Source organism: Melospiza georgiana, chromosome 5 (genome assembly GCF_028018845.1).
Source record: "Melospiza georgiana isolate bMelGeo1 chromosome 5, bMelGeo1.pri, whole genome shotgun sequence".
Lineage (NCBI taxonomy): Eukaryota > Metazoa > Chordata > Aves > Passeriformes > Passerellidae > Melospiza > Melospiza georgiana.
The window spans coordinates 70,303,649-70,326,094 of NC_080434.1; the positions used below are offsets into that span (position 1 = coordinate 70,303,649).

Sequence of the window (22,446 nt, forward strand, 5' to 3'; positions counted from 1 at the left end):
GAGGTTTGAAACACTTAATTATAAGGAGTGAATTATGGTATCAGTCCTTGATTTATGGCTCTAATCTTAGTTAACTAATTAGAAATGTAAAGTGTTCCAGTTCATTTACATTATCTTTCATTAAGTGGCTTTTAAGAAGTGATGGGAAATTGCAACTTTTAAAGAAATCTATTTAGCCTGCCAGCTATTTTTTCTGCTTTTGAAAAGTACATTATTTCCTTGTTAATATATGTGTAATAGTTTTATAGGTGTCAATACCATAGTCTGAAGTTGAATTTTGGCACCAGGTTCTCTTTGAAGAAGAATAATAGCTTTTGTAAGCAAGAAATTGCATTTCTTTGATTACTGAACATCAGGAGCTGTCATGGAGCTGGTTCTCATCCTGTCTCCTTTTTCCCAAAATTCCAAAACCTGTTTTCCTTGTGACATATTTGAGAAAGAGTTTAAAATAAACATCTAGACCGTCTTTTATTTATAACCACCCATCAGAAAGTAACTACATCATTATTTTTTATATTTTAAGCAAAACTGAGGTTCATAGTGTTGGGATGAGGTGCAACTGGCACAAGGTGATTCTGAGAAAATTCTGGATATTGGGAAGGATAAAAGTCACCCATGAGTGATCACCCTTGAAGTTGATCAGGCATTCAAACAGTAGACAGAGAGGTTTGGAAAATCTCCAAAATGGAATTCTGATCTTGACTGGATGAACCCTTGAGCAACCTGGCTTGATGTTAAAGTTGTCTGTGTTTTAAAGAAATGTTTAAAGTATAATTTTCAGGAGTTCATTCCAACCTAAATTACTCTGTAATTCTGAATTGCCATGAACGGATATCCAAAACAAATATTTAATAATATTTAAGCCTAAAATAGAATTATAAATAAAAAGTTTTATGGGTTATGGATGAAAAAATATTGAGTACAACTGAGTGACTTTTATTTTTAATGAGCCAAATTTCGATCATCATAAATATTTCTCCTTATTTACAAATACCACAGAAGTATATTCCTGTTTTACAGTTCAAAGTGAGGAAAGCTGGCTTGAGTTAATTATGCATCCTCTGTGCTGCACAATTTATTATTTAAAATCTAAATACTATTTGTATGTAGTCTGTAAAGAAATTCTTGAATTTATTAATGGAGTCTGCAACATATCTGCTTGTGAAAATGTTGAGTTGGGTTTCAGGATTTAGACATACTGGAGATATCTGATCTGCAGGTTGTTCATCTTCAAGGCTCAAAAAGTATGGAAGAATGCACAGAATCCCAGGATGGGTCAGGATGGAAGGGACCACAGAGGTCACCTGGTCCCAGCTCCCTGCTCAGGCAGAGCACAGGGCACAGTGTTGAGTCCAGATGGATCGGGAATATCCCCAGTGAGGAGACTCCACAGCCTCTTTGGACAATCTGCTCAGTGCTCTCAGTGAAGAAATTCTTCCTCATGTCCAGGTGGAATTCCCTGGGCTCAGTCCCTGCCCCTTCCTCTGGTGCCATTGCTGGGCCCTGGAGCAGAGCCTGGGGCCTGCTCTGAGCTTCCCTGCACCCAGGGACAGCCAGGGACACACAGGGACAGACAGGGACACTCAGGAACACCCAGGGACAGCCAGGGACAGCCAGGGCTTAGGGCCCTTCTCAGCTGTGGCTCCTCTCCAGGCTGAACAGCCCCAGCTCCCTCAGCCTTCTCTGGGCCAGGAGATGCTTCAGTCCCTTCATCACCTTTGCAGATGCCACTTACTCTGCTCCAGGAGCTCCAGGTCTTTCCTGTTCTAAGGAGCCCAGAACTGGATGGGGTTCTCCAAATGTGACCTCACAAGGCTGAGCAGAGGGGCAGGATCCCCTCCCTGCACTGCTGGAAATGCTCTACCTAAAGCACCCCAGATGCCATTGGTGTTCTTGGCTACCAGGATGCACTGCTGGCTCAGGGACAGCTTCTGGTCCCTGAAGGCATCCAGGTCCTTCTCCCAGAGCTGCTCCATCAGGCCACCCCCAGGTCCCCCATGCTTGTGCAGGTCCATGGCATTTGCATATGCAAATAGATCTGCCCATGCATACTTCCATGCCAGGTTGGTTTTGGATCTCACAGAAGAACTTGAGTGCAGGGTCTTCAAATATAAGGAGCTAAATGTGATTGATGACTTGCTGAGAGGTGTAAGATCTGTCTGAAAGTTTCCGTGTATGTAGAGAACCTTACACCTATGGCTGTGAGGAAGAGGAGGGAAAGGGAGGCATTTCTGGGAGGATTGGTTAGGGATCTGAAACAAGCAGCTATTCTTTTTAATAGTTTTTTCTTGCTAATTCCATAAGTGGCTTATATAGTTCATTTGGTGCAGTCATAGTCCTGCTACTGCCACGTGAAATATGAGGTTGTGAAAATGAATTTATACAGCTGATTTCTTGAAATCCCAAGCATTACCCTTTGGCTCAAAAGCTCCATTACATAAATATGCACAGGCCTAACTCTTGGAGAAGTCATTTCTAATTTAGGTGCTTGTAAAACTGCTCTGCTTACTGCTGTGAAACACAGACCCCAGAAGATACATGTGAGACATTATTTCACATTCTGGCTAATGCAGCATTTTTTCTGCCAAGTCAGCAGTTCCTGGAGCTGGAACAATATGTTATTGGGTTAAAATTCTTCTATTTTTCCTTTTATTAAATAGTGGATTTTCATAAATTCCTTGTGTTTATTACTGTTTAACTGCTGAGGATTCAGTGAAGTTAGAGATTTCTCAGAGGTTCCTTTCTCTGTATAATAGTGAGAGTTACGGGGTCTGTGTGTGAACTGGAAGTGTTATTGAGAAATAAGATCTTTTCTAAGAGCCTTGTCCTGCTAAAATTAAGAAACTATTCAAGTGGAGTTTGTCTTTAGGTTTGAATAAATCCATTTGAGCATTTTCTGATTAATAATAAACAGAAACAATTTTCAGTGCTAAAGGCACATGTTGATCATGTGTTCACGTTCCTAAATTTCAATGTACATTTTTATACACTGTGCTGGTTTTGTTAGTTTTTTTTTTTTTTATTTTTCAAATTACTTGTATTGTTTGGCTTGCACTTGCTGATTGCTCTTGGATATTGAAGAAATAGACTAATCATAAAGTTATCAGTACATTGTGAAAATTAAAATGGCTCATTAACAAATCTTATGTGCTTTAAAATAGGTGTGATTATTAGAAATCAGAATGCTTTTACATTTTTCATTCCTATTTCATGATTATTTTCTTTTTTAAAGCTCAAATAACAAGTGCACAGCTTAAAGGGCATTTTTAGTCCATATGCAATTAGGAGACTTCTTTGCATGATTCCAACAAAAGGTTCCTGAATTACACGGTGTTGTAAATGTCCCTGAGAGCGAGAGCAGGTGATTATTGCTTTTGTATTTCTTACCTTGAACTGCAAAAAGAGAAAAGCAGGTCAAAATATAATCCAGAAGTGACTCAAAACTCATAACTTCACATGAAGTTTTACTGTGAGAAGAGTAGAATCAATGTGGTTTAAACCTATTTGATATTTAGTAATAAGTTTGATAGATACAGTACACAAGTATTTAGTAGTGATTGTAATTTGGAATTAACCTTTCTTTATTAGAAAAGAGTCTTTGAAAATCAATTATTTTTCTAGTAGAAAAATGATATTTTGCTAACCAGATGACTATTTGACAAACTGAAGGTGTTTCCAGACTGTCTTCATATAGTGCTCCCTTTTTAGTTAACTAATCCAGCACTTTTTCCTGGCAAAAAACCAAAAAACGCTGTTAAAAGATGCTTTACAGAATGGAAGTCAGAGATTTAGTAGTTTTGTGTGTCATTGTCTAGTAATGATTTCCTTACAGTTGTAACTTCCTCAATTTTTTAAATTTGTGTAATATTGAGGGAATATAGTAACATTTCAGCAGTGTAGGCTGCTTATTTAAATAATCAAAATGAAATTATTAACAGAGAACATCCCACTCTATCTTCAGGAATAAAAAAAATTATACCTTGCATATAAATGTCCTGAAGAGCCAAGAAACATTCAGAATATTTCTGGAGAAATAATAATTGCTTTAGCATGGAATGGTTTGGGTTGGAAGGGACCTTAAAGATCATCTTGTTCCAAGACTCTGAAATGGCCAGGGACACCTTCCACTATCTCAGGTTGCTTGAAGCCCTGTCCAGCCCTGTCTTTGGAGACTTCCAGGGATCCAGGGGCAGCCACAGCTTCTCTGGGGACAATGGTTATGAATTTTTATATGAATATATGTATATATCTATATTTATATACATGCATACATACATATATATATTAAAATAAAACATACTGATTTATTTTATTTTACTTTTTTTAATGTGTATGTATATTTCTCTAATATTTACTTTTTCAGGAATTTGGTAAATAATTGCTCCAAGAAAGTTTTGATAATCCTTGGGATCCCTTCCAACCTGGGAGTCTGTGATAAATTATTTATAGGAAAGACTAAAAACTCTTCCACTATGGCAGGTTGCTTCAAACCCTGTCCAGCCTGGCCTTGGACTCTTCCAGGGATCCAGGGGCAGCCGCAGCTTCTCTGGGCACCAAGGTTGTGAATATATACACACACACACACACACATTTCTCTAATATTAGCTTTTTCAGGAATGTGGTAGGTAATTGCTCCAAGAAAGTTTTCATAATCCTTGTGGCCTCGTCCAACCTGGTATTCTATGATAAATTATTTCTAGGAAAGACTAGAAAAACCTCTCCAAAGGTACTGAAAATGCCAAAAACACGCGACCGCTCACCATTTTCCCATTTGACCATTTTCCCCTTTTCGTTTTCCTTCCAGAACAAGATCATCCTGGACCCGATGACGTTCAGCGAGGCGCGGTTCCGGCCGTCGCTGGAGGAGCGGCTGGAGAGCATCATCAGCGGGGCGGCGCTCATGGCCGACTCCTCGTGCACGCGCGACGACCGCCGCGAGCGCATCGTGGCCGAGTGCAACGCCGTGCGCCAGGCCCTGCAGGACCTGCTCTCCGAGTACATGAACAACGTAAGTGACCAAGGGCACCTCGGCCCCCCCGAGGCTGCGGCTGCTTTAATGTATCTCGCGTGTTGTGAGGCGGCTTTGTGCCGAGCTGGTTGAGTTGTTGAAGTTTTGAATGCGTTGCCGATGTTTGACAAGAGTTGGGTATGATCAGAAGCTCGTGGGGGGTGGTGTTGTACCTGCCAAGGAACTCAGTGCTCCCCGTGAATTTGGCATTAAAGTTTCTTCTCATGTGATAACTAGCCTTTGGAAGTAGAATAGTTTCCAAATGAAAACAATAGTGAGTAATCTAAATGTGATCTCGGTGCTCCCCATGAATTTGGCATTAAAGCTTCTTCTTATGTGATAACTAGCAGTTCTTTTGGAAGTAGAATACTTTTTAAAACAAAAACAATGGTGAGTAATATAAATGCGAGACGGCCCAAGAATGATTTTCTTATTGAACAGGAATATGGGTAATTTTCAGCATGCTTGCCCCTGTGGGATGGTCATTGTGTTTGATTTTTAGGATGTTACCCATAGATATTTTCAAGAGATTGAGTTTTTGGTGTGTGGATTAAACCACTGAAGGTTTCACTTTCTGGTGGAGCAATGAAATACTCAGTTGCCATGAGTTCAGCACTAGTGCTGTTCACACAATCTTAAAATCAACTCTCTGGGTGGAGTTTCCAGAGGTGTTGGATTGTTCAACATGATGTGAACTGGCAGTGCATAACCTTTGTTCTGCACAAACAGAACTTGTCCCAGGAAATTCTCTCCACCCAGTGTTGTGTATTAAATCTCAGATATTCTATTGCCATGTCCTTTTGAGGATGTGGGAAAAAGACCAAAGCAACATCAAAAACCTGTTTTAAAATTACAGTATTTGCCAAGATGTGTCAAACTGAGCATCCTCTACTTTGCTGTTTCTTTGGTTGCTCTCAGAGTATCAGATGACACATTTTGATCCCATTTTGCTGGAATCATCATCAAAGTAATGCTGAAGAGGGTGTTCAAGGATAGACTTTTAACGTTGTTATTTTCATTGGTTCTGTTACAGTTGTGAGAGTGATGGAATTCTGTATCAGTAGTGCAAACTTCAGACCTTTAATCGTTTCATTTTACAGTTCAGGCTTAAATGTTGCTTTTCAAAGATAGTGTTCCGTGTAATGGAGTCACCTCAAGGAATAGCTGTTTGACTGAATTGAAAAGCATTATTTGCCTCTTAGATTTTTGAAATGATGGTTGACAGGTTCTTGTGAAAGCATGAATGAATGTGAAGTTTTGCTGCTGTGTTAGGGGTTAGAAGTTATAAAAGAGAACATTAAATATCAGATGTTGAGGCTGTGGTGAAAAAGAACTTGCTGAGTTTCTTCCTACAAAATCTTGCTTTGTAGAAGCAATACTGGTCTAATCCTTAAAGGTCTTCTGAAAAAACTTTAAGAATTGATGAGTGGTGGCTTCTCATTTTATTGTGGTGCCTCTTTTTCAGTACACAGAGTTTTGGTAATGATGCAATTTGCCCTTGGACCAGATACATTCTTACTTTATTTCTGACTGCCTTTACAGAGGGAGGAAACCTTTAAATTCCTGCAGGCATTTATGACCACTCTGAAGGTTGCTAATATAATTTCATCATTTTTACTTAAACACATAATGGTGTGAGCAGCTGTTTTTATGGTTTCTACAGTATGGTTTTTATTTAGTTTTTTCCCCCTTTTTGTGTCCTTCGTAGCCTGAGTTGCACAACCCCTGTAATTTATTTATTTTTCCGCCTTATACTGAATGTAGTCAATGTATACTGAAATGTAGTCAGCTTAAGTAAGATTTTTTTTATATCTATTGAGTAAACATTATAAAAACTGAATATATACTTAATTTATATAAAATGCAGAACTTCTGATTTAACTAGATCTGATGTGGTAGAATTTTACAATGATAACTTCCAAACTGATGTTAGCAGTTATAAGGGATGGGATTAAGATTAGATATTGCTATGCCTAAATTTAATTTTTTTGTACATAGGGACAGGTAAAGTAGGGGGTGTCAATTCAGTTCTTTAAGGGTGGATGCCATTTTAAGATACCAGGTTAAAAAATTCCAATGCTTCTTTGAGCATTGACTCCTCAATCTGCCCCTCCAAGGAATTTGAATCCTCCATGGGTCAGTTTGTAGCTGCCAGCCAACTTCCATGTCATGTATGCTCTAGGAATGGACAGATTGCCAGTCCTTCCTTCATTGAATCATTTGAGCCTCTGTTGCTTAAGCTCCAGTTATAATTGTCAGAGACCAGATCAATACTGGAGATGAGATCAATAGAGCCAACAGAGCCTGAAGAGCCACTGAGATGACAACTGTTATAATCTAATATGGGCAGGGGTAAGTTAAATATCTCTAGACTTCTGTGATAAATTAATTAAATCCCATAGCCAGGACAGAAAGTCAGATCCTGAGCTTGTAGGCAGCTCCTGTTATCTAAGGGTTGAATTTCATCCATTCTGCCATGGCAGAATTTGCTTTGGTACAAAACTTATTTCCTTGAAACCTGTGGATTGTTTTTCTTGGGTTCTCAAAAGTATGTTCAGTATAACAAGAGATCTCACTTGGAAAGGGTTTTAAAGCTTTCATGAGTTTCAAAAGGGTAAAAGTGAATGGGACACACCAAACATGGCACAGTCCTAAGTCAGATCAAGGTTGATTTTGCAGAGATGCACATCTTTAACATTTTCTGCCTGTGTGGATTTAAACTACTGCAATCCTGCTCTTGCTTTAGAGATTGTGAAATTAATCAGTCATTCATGTTCTGGGGTTTCTTCTGTTAGATGATAGCTGAAAAATGATGACTTTTTTTGGGATGAGTGTTGATCAAATGAGCATACAGCAAAGTAAATACTTTGGGGATATTTAAAGGATGCAGATGAAGGGCAGGGTGTTGGAAATGTGCTGTTCAGTCAATGTTAGTTCAGTCCTTCTCCAGCTTAAAATAGTTCCTTTTCATTCATCTACTTCTATGATTTGGGTTCAGAGGAATGCTTCCTACAAACCTTCAAGAGCTGAAGGAAAAGGCTATGAGTTGAAGAAAAAGTAGATGCTTTCAAAATTTTGGCATCCAAAGAAATATCTGAAAATAAAAGGTTTGTAGAAGGAAGGAGAGGGGAGATTTTTACTTAGGTAAGGGAAAATGGTGCTGCTTGTGCAGCTGTATTATTTAGTGTTATAAAAGATGTGTTATGGTTTCTGCTTCCTTCTCTTCAGATAAATGTTGATTTGCTCCATTTCCTACCTGTCAAATAATGGTTTTAATTAGTCCCTAGGCTCTTTATGAGTTCTGTGAATAAGTATATTTTTGTATAGTTACTGCATTGACCAGAGTCTCACAGTACCTAAACCCTGTGGAAGGGAGATCCCTGGGAGTTCTCTGCAAGAACTGCTGTGGAGATGAGCTATAAACTGCTTCATTATTATTTGTATATCCAAAAATATGCATATTCTTCATTTGCCTTATCTGTAACTTTGACAAAATCTTTTCCCAGCTTGATATCTATTATTTCTCTCATGAACTCAACTGAACTTTAGAATCTGTTACTTTTGGGAAGCAAAGACAAGAGAGTTCTCAGTTTGCTGTGTCATATGACTTTTTTTTGCCAGTGTCTCAGAGAAAATTGATAGAGTATTTTTCAGCTTCTTATGTATGTGTGATAAATCCCATAATTTATTTCAAAATAAAATTACATTTCCAGACTTCTGTCCTACAGAGAAGACCTAAATGCAGCTCCACAGAAGCTCTTAATGCAATTGTTTTCCATTTGTCTAAATGAAAGCCTTATTTAACGGATGGTTAGCTCTGATTGGGGTCTAGTTTCCTGCTGCTTTTCTCTCCTGGATCCTTCATGATTTATATTGCAGGCTGTCAGGGAGCAAAAATACCAGGAACCTGGGAGTCCCAGCTCTTAAACTCCTGGCTCAGAAATGCACTGCCAAACTCAACCCAGTGCTGGGCACCCTTTCTAGCAACACTCTGGGTGCTGCTGGGTTGATGTCTGATTAACATAAGAAAGGGAGGAAATTATATCTTTAGAAAAATATGCTTAAAAAAGAATGCTTTGAATTCCCTCTGACATCATGAGAGCCAGTGCCAGAGACAGACTGAATGTTGTGTTGCTGGGGTGTATCAATGATAAATTTGGAAAGCAGTTGACAAGTGAGTAAGCCATGAGTGTTAAAGACCTCTGTAATCACTCCAGTACTGGCTTGGCATTAATTCAAATCTGCATTTGAAAAGGCATTTCCCAGCTGGTTCAAATATGATTTTCTCCTCTAAAGCCTTTGGGCTCTTTATTAAGCCAACTTGCATTCTCCTGCCTTGCTTTGCCTCTTATCCAGTGTTCCTGCTTCCAGTCCTTGCTGACATTCCAGAGGAGCTTTTCTTTTTTTATTATAATTGCTTTTTTGGGACAGATTTCTGTGTCTGAGTGGTATGATCAATTCTTAATGGAGTCTTGTATTAGTACTGATGAGTTAATGTTTAGATGTGAAGATCACATGTGAGAACTAGATTTCCCAGAGAGGCTGTGGAATGTCCCTCACTGGAAATATTCCAGAATAATCTGGACGCAATCCTATGTAATGTGCTCTAGGAAAACCCTACTTTACCATGGGGGTAGAGTTTGCTCTTTGAAATCTTACTCTAAAGTTACTACCAGTCCTTGATACCTGCTTACTCCTAAGTTGCTATAGCTTCTAATTCGTGTTTCTTATAAAGAAGAAAATGTTATTTCTTCAAAAGAGGAAATAGCAGAAAAACAAATGAGAAAGCACAAAGCTGCTGGCAGCTTCTCTTCACAAATATGCCAGTAAAAAATTGGAATGGCTCAAAGGAAAAACAGAGTGCTGCAGTACATGGAGATGAAATGTCCTTAGCAGACAGCTGGTTATTGTGCTTGATTGGAGAATGAAAAACATGATAGCAACTGAAAAATCTATAAACTCTCAAGATACTGCCAGCTGTCACATTTAACAGCTCCATCTCAATTCATATTTAAGATCAGAAATAATTGGTGTGTACATTTCAGCTCTGGAGGTTAATCTGGGTGACAGTGAGCAGTAAATTACAGTTATGAGACAGAGGAATGTCCAGAGCTGTCCTGAGATGAGGAATCAGGGATGAGTGACAGGAGATTGACTGCTGGAGCAGCAGCATCGACTGATTCAGCCGTGACTGGCACAGCAGGGCAGTTTTTCCATCAGTACCATTCTCAAATTCATGGCTGGCCAAATAATTTTTAGAGGACAGCAGCTTGTTTGGAGCTTTCCCCTGTATTTCAAGGTGGAGATGAGCTATTTTACTGTTCACTTGGCTCTTTTAGAGCAGTTTTGTGTTTGTGTACTTGAAAGAAACAAGCAGAAACACAGTAGTTACTATTGGAGGAATAGGATAGGTTCCCAAATGTTCTCTGCATTGCTTCTTGGTCAGTTTAAGATTTTTGCACTTATGGATCCCTCCTGAGTGCCTTGACTGCTCACAATTGTGCATAAATCACTGTCTAAGTATGCAGCCTGCAGTGTGACTTGAGACACCTTTCAGGAACCTTCTGTCTCTTCTATTTTGATGATGTCAGGCCCTCATCATAAGGCATGTCCATTATTTTTCAGTAGATTTATAGAAATGCTGCATTATTTACAATTCCACAAGCTAGTTTTGATTTATTTATTCATTCATGAATTTCCTGGTTTTGTAATTCCATATTCAGAGTTTGTTGTGTTTTTCTTATCAGATTCAGAGAACCACACTGGTGTTTACAATCAGAAATAAATAAAAAAGCTCTGAGAAAATGAAACTTCATTGCTTGGAAATGACAAATATCCTTAAAAATTGTCATGAATTCAGGTTCTGCTGATTGCAGATTTACATATCCCTGTTGGGATGAGTAGATTTTTAGATTTATTGAAGTAATATGCTCTTTACAACTACCTGTTACAATCTAGTCTAAAAGGGGAAAGTAGCCCAGGTTCTTGTTAATAAATCTTTTGGGGTGGATTAGAGTGAAATGACCCTGAATGAGTGCTTTTTGTAAATATACACATGTAGGGTTCATTGTAGAATAATTTGGTTGCAAAGGAAAACAGATATGCAGGCATTTTGGCTTTTGTAATATAAGAGCACAAATATCACCTAAGAAAATGCACGAGAAAGAAAGGACAAGAATAAAACTATCTCATCACCCAAAGGCTTCACAACGAGACTTGTTCAGTGCAATTTTGACAGTAGTTGGTCAAAATAGACCCATCAAATGATGGAAGAAACCTCCAAACCACCACATTTATCTGGTTTCTATTCACTCAGATTCAGGTAGGAACACCCAGGTACCCAGGTGAAGTTCCCCTGGGGTGGGGAACTTGAGCTGGGTGATGTTGTGTTGTGGATCAGGGACACCTGGAGGATGGAATGGTTTGAATCAGGGGACACCTGGAGGATGGAATGGTTTGAATCAGGGGACACCTTGGTGATGGAATGCTGTGGATCGGGGACAGTTCAGGAGTCTTTGATGCCTTCTAATTCCATACAGCTGCCCATCATGGCCCATCATGGCCCCTCAGCAGAGTGAACACGATATGTGAATGTCCCAGGACCTCCTGGGCAGGGGAGTTATCGCAGTTAAATTCTCAGATAAGGACAAGGAGACAGTTCCAGCCTCACAGGGCTCCCCTCTTTCCTTATCTCACCCATCACCAGCTGTCTCACTGCTTCTCTGACTCTGTGATTTTTATATTTGTGGGAGGAAATGGTGGTTTTAGACCACAGTGCTGGATGCTCCTTGGTGCTATCAACCAGAGAATGTTTTGCCTCCTTTTTGCTCTTCGTCTTTAAAGGCAGACCATGATATGTCATTATAGAAGTGTTGTATGTCATGTTAAAATGTAAATAAAGCAGAGGAGGTTTATGGAGTGGAAGGCTGAATTGCTGTATTAGGTTGAGTGATGTTTCTAACAAGATACTTCCCTCCAAATTAGCATGGAATTTTTCTAGACTGACAGTAAAATCAAACCTGATTTTCTCAGTTCCTGTAGGGCTTAGTCTGCCTGGGCCTCTCCTACTCAACATTCAAATTGAGGTCATATCAGTCTTAATTCATCAAAGTTTGAGTGCCTTGCCATTTCCACATTAAAATTCTGCATTAATTGTATAATTGCAGTGTTTGCCTGTTTAACTGGGAGCTGGGAGAAAACCAACACATGGCAGAATGAATGGCACAAAAGTCAAAATGGTGTGGGATATAATTTTGATGATTTTTCATTGTTTTTGACCAACAACCCAAACTGCCTTCCTATAAAATATTGTATTAATTTCTGATGTGCTATAGTTGCTATAGGGCAACTATGCTATAGTGCTATAGGGAATAAATTCTTCAGTAAGTAGACCCAAATTTTATCCATAGTCAGGGAACTTGCTTTTCTTGAGAATTATTTTTGTTTTTCCTCATTGTTTTATCTCATATATGTATGTATGCATACAGAGGGTCTGACTGTACTGTTGGTACCTTTTGAGAGTATTTGATAATTTTAAACTTAGTGTATTCAGAGAAAATGACAATGTGTTGTTTCTTCACAAAAAAAACCCCAAAACAATCAAAGTCAAAGCACACCAACCCCCCCCAAAGTTGCATTTTCATGCAATGGTTTTCATGTTCAACTCATTTAATTTTGCATTAATTAGTCAGTTGTTTTGTTTTTTCTAAAGGGTGTTCTTACAGAAGTGATGACTTCTGCTCCAGTGCTTTTGATATGCTGGAAAGCATTGCCTCAATTTCAGATGGAGTCTGTCTGAAAATGATCTTGTTAAAGTTGTTTGTCCCCCTGAAAAAAGTCCTCTATCAATCTTGTCTATATAGTGTGATTCATAACCTCTCTAATTTTATTTCTACTGAAGTTAGCATTTATGGGCTATTAATTTGTTGTTTTTCCATGTCTGCAAGTCAATATCAATATGGGAGAAGTTTATAATGCATTTTATACTATACCTGTAATATGATTATTAGCTCTGTGTATCTGGTTTTTGGTATCCAAATCTTACTTTCAGTATTTACACAATCCAGATTAACATTGTTGGGTTTTATATTCTTTTGGATGCAAAAAAAAAAAATATTCCCAATGCATTTATGGAGCTACTTGGAATGAATCAAAATAAAAGAAGCATGGGCCTACTGCAATTAGTGAGCTTTCAGAAAAACACATCAAAAATCTGTGTTTCCTTGGAGGCTACAAAACATCTTCTGTTGCACATTAAAAATCCTTCAGTGATTGTATAAATGAAGTGTTTGGCTGTTGAAAGGGGTGCAAAATGTATTTTCAAAGACATGGGATTTCTCTCTTTTTGATTTATTTTCTTTAAACCTACCTGAATCTTCTCAGCAGTTGGACTGAATTTTTACTATAACTGGGCAAATTCTGAATGGCTTTGGTTTGTCTGTTGCACTGAAAACTCAGATAAAAATGACACATGATTAGATCAGCATTTTGATAGGATTCACTTCACCTCAGGAAAGGTCAAAGCTCTTCTCCTATCAGAAATGTCACTGCAGTATTTACAGTGCCATTAGCAATCCAAAGTACAGAAAATATGTCAGTTCTGTGTAAACCTGCAGTTTATCCTGCACTGGTTGGGATTATTTTTATTTGTTTACACCAGAAATGCTTTTACAAATGCGAGGAACGCTCTGCAAGGCAGTGTTGGAGGAATTTGCTGTAATTTAGGGAAATTTCAGCTGAAATGATGGCGCTGGATATCCAGAAGAGGGCATGCTTGCACATCAGAAATGTTTTGTGCATCACTAAAGATCTGCATGCTGATGTGGTACAGCTGTAATCCAAGACAATGTAACAGTACACAAAGAAAAGATGTTTCCTTTCAAGTAGCTATGGGCTCTTCAGAAACAAATAGATTCAAAAGGTTGTTTGGAGAAAAAAAGTATTTCAATAAAATGAGTATTAAGTGGATGACCTGTCAGATAGAAATCAGGTGTTAAGAAATGAGGTTCTACTTGCATTTTTTGGTAAATTATTTCAGCTATGGGTACATGAACACCATGAACACTTGAGAACATGTGGATTCTTATACAGAATCATTTCCAAGTTCTACAGCAATGAAATTCATGATAATATGAAACCACATAGATCAGTGTTTGGTGGGGTCTGATATTTGATCTGGGAAATGATTTTACACTTCCAAAGTGCATAAGAAATGCAAGGGCATCACATTTTGTGACACAGTAACTTGTTGCTTTTTCCAGAGTCGTGTATAAGCCAGATGTTGGGAGCACATGAAGTTGGTTTTTATATTTTCACTTGAGGAATGAAAGACAAAAAAGGTCTCTGCAGTAATCAGTTCCCTGAAAACTTGCTTAGTAAGAGTAGGTGGATTGATGCTTTTTTCTTTTTTTTTAAGATGACTGAGCTGAAGGAATAAGCAATTTTCTTTTTGGATTGGATTATTTTTTGAATTTGAAGTATTGATTCAATCTTCATAGTATTTGGAAACTTTTTCAGAACTTTTTCTTTGAACAGGTATTGCAGCTGTTTACAATATTTTGGGTACAACAGAATGAAAAGAAACATTTTATGAAACTAATTTGTCTATAATTTGTCAATTAATTTGTCTCCCTGTCCACATGAAGGAGTTGAAACTCTGTGATCATTATTAATCCATCCAGCCCAAACTATTCTGTGGTTCTGTACCAAAGCTTTAAGCTTATCTGCTTTAGAAAGTAAATAGTGTTTAAGTTTTGGGTAACATACTGACCTCACATTTTCATGATACCTATATTTTATATATATATATATATATAGACATACATCTATATTTTATATATTTTAGATCTTTGCTGCCTTGTCCAATTCTAGCGTCTATTTAAAAAGAACAACCCAAAGAGAATGACACCACAGACAGATGCAACATGACTGTAATTATACATTTAAGTTACAATGAAATTTTTATATTTCTGTTTACTGAGATCCCTAAGATGCAGTTGTGTGGCTGTAAGTGGCCCGTGGCTGAGCTCTTTGGGATGTGCTCTGAAGTACATGCTGTGGAATGATGTGGCTGCTGTGAGGCATTGCCAGGGATGCCCTCCATCCTGGGATCAGATGAATTACACTTTCATTGGGTTTTAAGGCTAAGCTGAGCAAGAAGATAAGGTAGAATTACCCAGAGGCTGTTAATGCCATGAAACCTTTGGTGCTCTTGAGCTGTTGCACCAAACCCTGGCTGAGCTCTGGCTGGGAAGAGACAGAATGGCTCATCACCCCACACCTGGAGCCCCTGGCACCCAGGATGCTGCAGAAAATCACATGGCTTGGATTTTGTTATGGCATTTAGGAGGGAAAGGAGACAAAATGCCCAAAGCTGAGTTCTCCCAAGCTGTGAGACCATTCACCCAGGGAATTTCCTAAGATTATTGAGTTCTGGGTGGTTTGTTTCTGACAGAGCAGAACAGAAGCTGCTGTGATGTCAAATGGCCAAAGCATTTGCTTGTGTATTTCTTTTCTCTGTGAAATACTTTATGATGATTTTACTGTGGAATTTTTATTTTTATTGGATGAATGACATTTTTTTTCTTGTAACTTCTTTTTGTCCTCCACAGGGATGCAATCAGATTATTAGAATTCTTTAACAGTTATAAAATTCAAGCACTTGAACTCATTTGTTATTCCATTATATTATTTTTAACACATTTTTCTTTGTTGCTTGAAGCTGAGCAATAGTATAATGACTAAAGGCCTTGCAAGGCAAACTTTAATGTGAATAATTTGTTATCTAAGATGGAACACAGGTCAGTGTCATGGCTAGCACACCATATTAGTCCATAAGAGTAAACACCAACCTTTACTTTTTAAAAAATTCCTATATAAATTAAAAAAAAAAAGGAAAACAGGAAAAAAATAAAGAAAGGAAGTGAGAGGAGGAATTTTTTGTTGTTGATGTCTGTCATAAATCCACTCATTCAGTAGAAAATTATATCTTACTCTTCTGACTGGGTAGGTGAGCATGAAATCTTGTGCTTCATGCAGTATTTTTGATTTCTGCTTATAGGATGAGCCAAATCCCATGGATGTCAGGGAATGTTGTTCATTCTTACATGTATTTGTAAGGGATTCACTTGGGAATGTAGGGTGCCTGATTTCAGTACCTCAGTACCCCCAGGAAAGGCAGTAAGGTTAACTCACAAGACTTAAAACTTCAATGTATTTGTTGTGAGAGTCAGGTCCTGGATTTTATGGGCTCTGATCCCTCCTGGTGTGTTCTGCCTGGGGAATTGTCACTCTCCATCATCCTTCCAAATGCTCAATTATTAATTATTCCAAGTGTTCAATTATTTTGTCAGGATGAATTCTAATTGAAATTATGAAATCCGATTTAAAAAGAAAACATCAACAACAACAAACTCTCAACTATTTTAATATCAGGATTTAACTACTAAAATACATGTTGGATCAGAAACACAAAGGCTTTAAAAAAAAATTCTTTCTATTTTCTTTCCTGTCCTTTAACTGTAACTAAATAAAGAAGTGAGAGAATCAATTAAAGGTGTGCCTGATGTGTAAGGCCAGACTTCCCAAGCAGATTTACATCCACTTGTGTGTACAAAACAATAAAACTTGAAGGCTCATTAGCTTGGAATGACCCAGCTGTGTTTTATGTGCAGGGGTCATTTCTTTACTAATGAGCCTCTAAGCCAGATGGCCAAGCCCATAGTAGTCTAACTGCATTAGGGTGATTTAGACTTTTAGGTAAATAGCTTTGCTTTCCTGGGCTTTTACTTTGTGTCTTACAGACAGGAGCTAGAGGGACAGTTTCTTAGAATTTCATATCAATTTCTAATGTTTTTCCTATTTTGTAGTGTATCTGTTGGCTTTCATCCTCCCTAGAAACTCTCGCGGGTACAAAGTTATTGTGACAGTCTTTGCCTATTATTTGATTTTATTTCAGTAGATAATTAAACTCATTCTTATTGTCTCATCTCTGAGCATGTATAAAAATACACAGGAAGTGCAAAACTACAATGATTTTGCACAGGTGATAGTACAGGAATGATTTATCCCATTTCTGGAAGTGTCCAAGGCCACGTTGGATAGGGCTTGGAGCAACCTGGGCTAGTGCAAGGTGTCCCTGCCCATGGCAGGGGGTGGAATTGGATGGGCTTTAAGGTCTTCTCCAACCCAAAAGACTTTGTGACTCTATTATTTTCTTTCTAATATAATTTTTCTGTCGAAATTTTGCTTGTGTTTATGAATTTAGGATGCTTCATGTGCTTAGGGTGAGATGTGGTTGCTCATTTGAGACTGGATTCATATCACTCAGGCATGTAAGTGAGGAACCAGGTCCTTGTGGATACCTCCAAGATTGCTACCCTCAAAATTGCTACCCTTGAATTTTAAGTGCCCTGGATTATTTTCTTGGAATGCTTTTCTCTTACCATGACTAGATCATACTCAAAAGAAGCTTGGAAATGACATAAAAACCTATGCAGACAACAACCCAAAAGAGAACAGAATTTAAAGGAGGGCAGCTTGTGAAGGCAATATCATCAAGATGGTTTTGAAAGTGTTTCAAGCACATTGTGCCAATGAATGGCCACGGTCCTTCCAGCAGTCCCACATTTCAGAGGTGTGGATGTAGCAGATTGGCTGTTACTGTGAATTAAATAACTTCACCTGGTGATTTGCTCATATCTTCTGGGAGTTTGTCTCAGTGGTGTTAGATAGTTGTGTATAGGTTCTTAGCACTGAGAATTGGTCTTATCTTCAAAGAAGGTGGTTATATTTGGGGGAATAAGCACATAAAAGGGCTCAGAATAAAGCTTTATCTGGCCTAGTATCTTATCTCTGGTAATAGTCACGGGGGATGACTCAAGAAGAATATAGGAACCTGGCAAACATGCTGTGATTGTGATTCCTCTTTGCAAAATTTATTATCTTAGCCTCCAGCAATTTATGGTTCAGGGAGTTCCTGAACCAAAGGTGATATTTACTGTTTAAAAGTGAATAATCCAGATCCTTACTTAAACAGCCTGTAGAGCATTAAGATTTTAAGAGATTTACACAAGCCTCTGGAATAGCTATTTTTGCATCATTTTGACCCAGTCGTCCTTTTATTTTTAACTCTTGCTTTCCTCTCCTGAGTTTGGCAAGATGCTTAGTCCAGGAAGAGTTGGGAAGGGGAGAAATGGAGTTGGTTATTAAAGGAGAGTTGTGAAAACTTCTGTGCTCTGGTAAAACCTTTTTGAACCAAATTTTGTAGGCATGATGCACTTTAACCTGCATTTACTTCTCAAATACTGAACCAAAAGAGAATGTGCTGCATCATTTTTAAATGTATCAAGCCTAATACATTGAGATATGATCACTTTATTTTCCACCTGCTACAAATTTCCTGCCCTATTTGCCTCTCATTAGCACCAGTAGCTTCCAAAGCAGAGGGAATTCCTACTGGGGAAAATCTGCCTCAAATTAGCTGTGAAGATCTGGAGCAGGCATGGTCTGGAATCCTGTACTCTCCCTGTGTGCTTTTTAAACAAACCTGATAACAAAAACCCCACACCTTGTGCAGCACCTTCAGGGTGGCTGCGCTGTGTGGTAGAAATGAAGATGCTGCCAATGCACTTTTCTTTCTCACAAAATATTATAAAATGCGCAGTAAAGCTTTACTTCAGTGAAAGAGTGTATCTCTAAGACAGGTCAGAATGAGTGCTAAAATACACTCCCTCCAGAGAGGAGGAATAAAAACAGTGTCAGATCATGAGCAGAGTAAATGAATTTTGGATGTAAAAGTGCACAGAAATGTTAACACTGTTGTGATTTGCCCACGCTCATAAATCTCCTGCCTGGAGAATTAGGACATGGGTGATATTCTGGTGGATACACTAATAATGGGGAAAAAGAAGTTTTTTCTCTTTTATCCTGTTTCTGTGTGTTCCCAATTAGCAATGTGTTGGCTAGAGGGTGTGCATGTCACATTTTCAGCTTCTGTCTCTATTAACCAAAGGCAAATGAGGTCTCTCCCTGAGTATTAGGTGGCAGGAAGAAAGTTATTCAAGTCCATCATTGCTTTTAAAATTTATTTGTGACGATGAAACTTCTGATTTATAATTGAGAATGGGAATCTGGTCTCCAAATCACACCTTAATCTGCAGTCTGGGAAATGTAAGTGGTATTTTATCTCTTTGCTTAGTGTTGCCAGACTAACAGAATGACAATAATATAACTGGGTTTTGTCAAAGCATATAATTAAATGGCTATGAAAACTAAAGAGCATTCCATTCACTGAAGAGTGGTTACACTTGTACTGCCATGTAAGCAAAGTGGAAATAACAAAACGAGAGAGCATCACATGCTGTGTACATTTGGATTTGTTAATAACAAATTTAAAATGATGAATTCTTCTCCTACGGTAAAATTCTTACCGAATCCCTTGAGAATTCCACGGCGTCGTAAATGTAATTTGCAGTTCTTTACAATTATGGTTTAAATAGACCAAGTCTAAAGGGAGTCTGCCTATTTGATTTCCAAATTTGCATCACTTAAAATCCAATCAGACCAACTGTTCGGATTTTTATTAGATATGAAATACACGAATGGGTTCAAGGCCATGCTATGTTTAGCAAACACATACCTTGTGCAGCATGGGTTATCTAACTCATTCCTTAGCATGTGGTTCGACCTTCAGCCCACCCAGACTGCTCAGTGACTCCTTGAATTGTTACTATAATAAACCCTTCGATTTTCAGTAACTGGTGTTTTACAGCCCAGCAGATTGCATTTGATTTTGTGGATTCGCTGTAACATATTGAGTTGCACGGATTTATGTAGGAATGTAAAACAAAAATAATACAGCAGGAGCTCTGAGTTTCTGAACACAAGGCATTAGGATTGCAGATGGCCGAGTCGGATAATGACATTGAATAATTTAGTGGGGAAGGTAATCTGGTTTTGACAGAATACATTAACATTTAGCTGATAGTACAGGTGTCTGGGTACTGAGATGCTTGCCCAGAGCTGAGGCACAGCAGAGTGATGCTGTGAGGTGCAGCTTTACAGCCTGACTGTGCTTAAAAAATAAGTATCTTTTCAAAACATCCTAAAATAGATTTAGAAGACCCTCGGCATTCCAGTCATTGCAATAACTTCTCACTGCCTGGTGTAATTTTTTTTATTTTGTTGATGAAAGAAAAGGAGCAATACTTCTTTAATGGGCTTTGATTATAATTGTATGTTCGTCACAGGGTGGATCTTAGAAAACAAGGAGGAAGAAAGCACAGCAATTAAGAGGTTTCTCTGCTGTTCATGTCTTTTATGTCAAAACATGGCCTCTGCCTTTTCTCCCAAATTGACAGTGAGGCACACCAATCTTTTTTTCTATGACATTATTAAAATGCAGCAGACATGATATTAATATTGATAGGGAGAAACAAGGAGAGTAATAAGCTGGGACTGGTTGAGCTCTGCTGGCAGGAGCTCTTTGGCTTGGATTTGTCTGTGTGTGCATTCCAGTAATGACTGGTGCCATGTCCCTGCAGTTCCCTCTCCCTGGCAGCAGCATAGAGTCAGGCTCACAGACCATTCAATCCAAATGGTTTGGGATGGAAGGACCTTAAATGCCATCTCATTCCTCCCCCTGCCATGGGCAGGGACACCTCCCACTGTCCCAGGTTGCTCCAAGCTCCCTCCAACCTGGCCTTGGACATTCCAGGGATCCAGGGGCAGCCACAGCTTCTCTGGGCACCCTGTGCCAGGGCCTCACCGTGCTTGCAGGCAAGAATTTCTTCCTAAAATCTAATCTAAACTTGCACTCTTTCATTTTAAAGCCATTTCCTCTTTTCCTGTCCTTCCAGGTCCATGTCCCAAGTTCCTCTCCAGCTCTCTTGGAGCCCCTTTAGGCATTGGAAGGTGCTGGATGGTTCTCCCTGGAGCCTTCTCTTCTCCAGGCTGTACAACCATGTTAGTTTGCTTCCTTCCAGCCTGAGGTCCGTTCACCATGGCTGTTTTCTTTGTTAACTTATAGTTCTGGAAGAGAAGAAGCAGTTCTGGTTCAGTGAAATACATTGCTCTAACATCTGCATTAATAGAGGTAGCAAGTACATGTACTTCAAGCAGTATTCTTGAGCTCATTGGATAATGAGTATGTGACTTCAATTATGCATACCATAGTTACTAATAATAGTTACTGACCTAAGGCTGCTATTTTTTCAGGCATATCTTGAATAATTTTTGCCTTGGCAGGGAAGAACCTGCCAGTTTACACATTTTTGGAGCTTAAGAAGCAAAACATTTCCACTGTCTGTCTGTAAGTGGGAACATTTTTGCTGCCCAGCTGCAATGCTTGAGCTGGGCATCCTCTCTTCCAAGCTTTGACTGTGTCCCTGACTGTACTGCTTGATCATCAGCAGAGCTCAGCTATTCCAGATTTCCAGCTTTGAGCATGGGGAGCTTGCTGAAGGAGACATTATGGCTTGGTTTCAGATGGAGCCTTGTGCAGGCTGGACCATTTTCAGGACCATTCAAGCACTGCTTGAGTCCCTGTTTGACTGGAAATATTGAACCCAGAGAAGAACATAATGAAAGGAAGGGAGGGAGCTTTCAGCAATACAGAGGGCTTAAATCGAGTTAAACTTGCTGTTTTCTGCATCTTTGGTCTTGCCTATTATAAAAGGCAGTAGCTATAAAACTTTCTGTAAGGAGCTAGCGCTGGATAGAGCCAAATGTGGAGAATTTGTGTTGAGCGCTTGACGATTTTCAATATCATAGAAAATTGAAAACTAGAGGATGTAAGGAAAGAGACCTTAACACAGTTAGCACACGAGTTGTATAAAGTAACCCATAAGTCTTATGAATACCAAAATAGCCTGACCATGGTATTGATTTTATAATGTTGTTCCTGACTCTCACCTTGCAGAGCAGTGACATTTCATTACACCCATTGGAGCCATAATAACTGAAGTGCAACACCAGCTGATGGAAATGAAATTAAATCTATCTTCAGTAATAAAGCAGTGATGTCCACCAAGAATAGAATACAAACCTGTTTTCTAGTTTTCTAATGTTCTATTACAAGGAGCTATAAATAAAAAGTAGGTATTTGTTGTGGCAATGCTTCTTGTATATCGGCTAACAACCAGATAACCAGATCTCTCCTGGATTCACAACAAGATGTTCTCAAAATAAGTACATCTCCATTGTGAAATTTGTATTCTGCAAAATACTTAACAAAGTTTCTTAAATAGCTTCACATTTGTGGTGAAAGACATCAAAAGAGAGTCCCCAAAACACAAAACAACCCTTTGTTTGGAAAATATGAATCTGGGCACAGACACAGTTTACCTGGATTTTTCAAGACTTGGAAATTTTTCACATTTTAGAATTACATTGGATAGGAAATTAATTCTGTTAATATCAATCACTGAAACATCACCAAT

General features: G+C 38.6%; 1 protein-coding gene across 2 annotated transcripts in view; it reads left to right on the forward strand.

Annotated features, from left to right (window-relative positions):
• CTNNA2 (catenin alpha 2) overlaps positions 1–22,446 on the forward strand; it is a 478,676-nt gene that overhangs the window by 136,612 nt on the left and 319,618 nt on the right. For both annotated transcript variants that reach the window (XM_058024127.1, XM_058024126.1), the window contains exon 7: positions 4,805–5,008. In XM_058024127.1, the coding sequence (XP_057880110.1) occupies positions 4,805–5,008 (204 nt within the window). The remainder of the gene's footprint in view (positions 1–4,804; positions 5,009–22,446) is intronic.